We start from the raw sequence: 3,731 nt of genomic DNA, 5'->3' as shown, positions 1-3,731 counted from the left end.
CTTCGTCAGTCTGAGGCCTAGCCATCTGGTATTACCCAGAAGCCACCCTGACTCTTGTGTTTCAAGCCTGCCTCAGATACCCCTGAAGTCTGGCCTTTTCACTAATGGTTTCAAAAACACAAAAATTCTCAGCTTCTTTTTGCAGAGAAAAACAACTTTTTACACAAAGGCACGGGTTTCAACTGTGAATTTTGGAGCTCGAAAAGACAGGTTTATTCCCGAGGCTGGCCTGTTAGCTTAGCTCGTAGCTTAGCTTCTCAGCTTAGCTGCTTTTAACGATCCAAAAACGCAATTTTGGACGGTTAAAACATATTTTAAAGAGAAAAGAGGAAGGGAGGGATCAGTGAAGAGCACCAAAGTTGAGCTGTGTCTTCACTAGAAAGAGAGACACGAAGAACAATAAAGTCGATAAATCAAAATGAGGGTGATAATTTTCATTCATCATGCGATTAATTGATTTATTGTTTATTGCAACAGGCCTACTGTACACTTTGTATGTTGTGCCAGATTACCTATTATGTCTAATATATTGTCTCTCCACCTGATACTGGTGTCTATGATCCAAGCAATGGGAGATAGGTAGATGGAAAGCTATATTAGTCTTTATTTATGGGTTATGTGGGAATTAATATGGGGAATATAATGGGACAGACTAAACATGTTTTACTAAGACCTTTATATGAGGAATAAACACTTTAAGACCCCCACTGCTTGTTATAAAAAAACACAACCATAGTGCACACTCATGCACATAGCACAATGCATCACTGCCAAGATTTTATTACAATCAAATCTTCAATTTGCAATACACCCCTGAGGTCTACACCTCCTACTGATGAAATGAAACAGAAGACAATGAGACTGCTTCAGTCACAAATGCAGTTAGTTTAATGTTACCCAATAATGCATCTTCAACCTCAGATTCCCCCGCCCAGTTTTCAATTAATGCTTACTGAGACGCACAAAAAAAAATAAAAAAAATAAAATGAAAACAAAAACAAGTAGCATTTAGGAAGCTCATCAATCACGGTTTAAGACAAAAACAAGAGAAGAGGAGGGTGGAGTTGAAATGACTTTGCCAAGCTTTGTCCTTCATCCATTATAAAAGGATGAATAGAGGGTCTCTGCAGTCTACAGGAGGACGGAAAGACTATTTTGTGCCAACAAAATAAACCATAGCAGGCGTAAAACAGGGTTATAAATTTATCAGACATATTTATTCAAAATTATCTACTCGGATGAAAACATGGGATAATTATTTGTGTTTCCTGTTCATTTTCATGAACCACACAAACCCACATGCAAGAAAGACCAATTTCACATTATGATGTGTGTAAAAAATGTCTTGTATATTAGAGTGCATCTGTGTTTGTGAGTAAAAATGCTAACACACTACAGCAAACACCTGTCTTACCTGAATAAGTGATTCGCTAAGTCTTTCCTCGTCTACCTGCAGCACAATGTCACGGATTTCTTCATAAGGCAGGCGGAACGAGCCCAGGAAAATTGCTGTTGTGATGTAGAGAGAAGAGAGTCATTTCCTGTCTTTTTTTATTAGACAGCAAGTTTCAACAATATATTAGACACTCATCACTTCTCAGACAAAATGATCACAAACCTTGCTTTATACTTGGGGAAAATTAAAAAAAAAGTGTCACCCTGACAAAAACAAAATTGTTTCTGAATTGTATTTTGTTTTTAAATAGCCAATCTGAAGTCATAAAACTCTGAAAGTGGGGATATTATGAAATATAAATATCTAGAGCCGAACTAGGCATGAGTTATCTGAAAAAGCAACATGTTTTTGTTTGGGTGTATACCAAGAGGCATGCTGAATTTGCCTCGGGGGGAAGCCTAGTGGGTGTTTCACACTCCAGGTGGGGTGGCTGCATTGGAAATTGGAGCTGATGGTGTATCCAGGTGGAAGTCACAGGTGGAGCTTTGGTAATGAGTTGGAGGAGAGTCACCCAACAGCTGCCATACAACTGCAGCAGTGATATGTGTGTATTTGACATGTGAGGTGCAGCTTGTTTTTATGGTTCGGCATCATCAATTTCAGTTCACAACACCAACTACTTAATGTGTTTTCTAACTTTTTGTTTTAGGTTTTGAATAAAAAATAAATAAATAGATAAATAAATAAATAAATAAATAAATAAATAAAAACACTGAATGTGAACCTTGTTTTTTTTATTTTTTTTTATGTGTCATGTTGTGCTCGGCCAGTGTTCTGTCATCAACCTGGACGTGTTTGGTGTCCTCTGATTAAAACCGATCTCAACAGTGATAGATTGGATGAAATGGTACAGGGGTAAGATATTTATTTTGGATTTTGTGATCCAATTCAATTTGTTTTTTTTACCCTTTAGCAAAACACGAACCTGCACAGTCCTCAGGCTCGGTCACTGAGCTTTGTAATAAAGTTATGAAAGATAAAAAGAAGGGAATAATATTAAAGTAAAAGTGTGGCCACATGTTAGTCAACACAAAAACTGCATTATGTTGTTGTTTTGCTTCTTTTATCAGTTACTTAGAAATATATCACTGTTTTATTTGTAAAGTGCTGCTGTTCAAAATGTCATGAGACACAACAATTATTCACAGGTACAGTTTATTCAGATTTGATGAACATGTTTTGAATAAATTTGTTTTGAAAACAAATTTGATAAAACGACTGATCGAAAATAATGAAGGACGAGTTTGGACATTTTGTGAAAATGGGTTCAGTGCAGGCTTTTGTAAAGAGTATTTTCTGAAGCATCGTCTCAAATAAATTTTAGTTTTATTAAAAAAACTGGAAACAAACAGAATAAAAAAAATAAAAAAATCTAATAACATTCTTCATGATGTTTACCTGAGTAAAACTGCTCTGGACGTTAGTTTTCAAAACAACAGCTTGTTCAAGTTTAGCTTTAGCACATTTAATTAACAGAACACAAACAAAACTATTGAAGCAGTGTTTGTAGTATACTCATTTAACCTGTATTTTTCTGAACTTTTAACAACTAAACCATAACATTCAAGAGCAATAATACAAACAAAACAAACAAACAAACAAAAAAAAAAAGCATATATTCTTACGATATCTGTCTTGGTTAAAGCAGTAAAACTAGTTTGCGATATTTAGAGCTGAGCCACAAGTCAACTACTGGTACACAACCGCAGCTTGCAGAGTGGAGGCTTTTAGAGACAGATCGTCACAATTTACCTGATAGTGGTATGCATAATCATTTTAGCATGATGCATCAAGTCACGCTGACATGACAATTACTCATTTTATCCCACTACGGATTCCAGTCACTGAACCTCCGTATCAGAATTGAAAAAAGAAGCTTGGTGGATTCAGCTGCAGGCAGTGCAGAAGATTTATGATGCAGTGGTGTGTGCGTCAAGGCAGCTCAGGAGAACTGTGTGGCTGTGTACAACAACATGCCTCCCACCCAGTTCATTTGTGAAGGTGAGGTTTTCAACACTTTTTTTTTTTTTTTTTTTTTTTTTTTTTGCCAAATTCAGAACTTATCTCCTTGTGTTTTTAATCAGGCATGGCAGTGACACCTATCAGGATTGTCTAACCAATACAAACATGCAGTAATATAATTTGTAACTGGGCACAAGAAGCACAAACAGACCCAACGACAAGCACATGTCTGTGTGTGTCATCCTTATGTTCATGCCACATGCTCTTTTCAAAACCATAAACATATCTAGAGGAAACAAACGTAGAAATGTGG

The 3,731-nt window shown here is 36.3% G+C and overlaps 1 protein-coding gene across 1 annotated transcript in view; it reads right to left on the bottom strand.

The window, feature by feature from the left end:
• Nucleotides 1-3,731, bottom strand: part of diaph2 (diaphanous-related formin 2) — a 461,650-nt gene that overhangs the window by 198,809 nt on the left and 259,110 nt on the right. Inside the window, exon 21 of the mRNA XM_037675202.1 lies at nucleotides 1,415-1,509. Within this exon, the coding sequence (XP_037531130.1) occupies nucleotides 1,415-1,509 (95 nt within the window). The remainder of the gene's footprint in view (nucleotides 1-1,414; nucleotides 1,510-3,731) is intronic.

The sequence above is a fragment of the Nematolebias whitei genome, chromosome 4, assembly GCF_014905685.2.
Source record: "Nematolebias whitei isolate Nwh7 chromosome 4, NemWhi1, whole genome shotgun sequence".
In the NCBI taxonomy this organism is placed as follows: Eukaryota; Metazoa; Chordata; class Actinopteri; order Cyprinodontiformes; family Rivulidae; genus Nematolebias; species Nematolebias whitei.
Note: the sequence above shows the minus strand (reverse complement) of the source record. Positions and strands in the feature narration are given on the sequence as shown.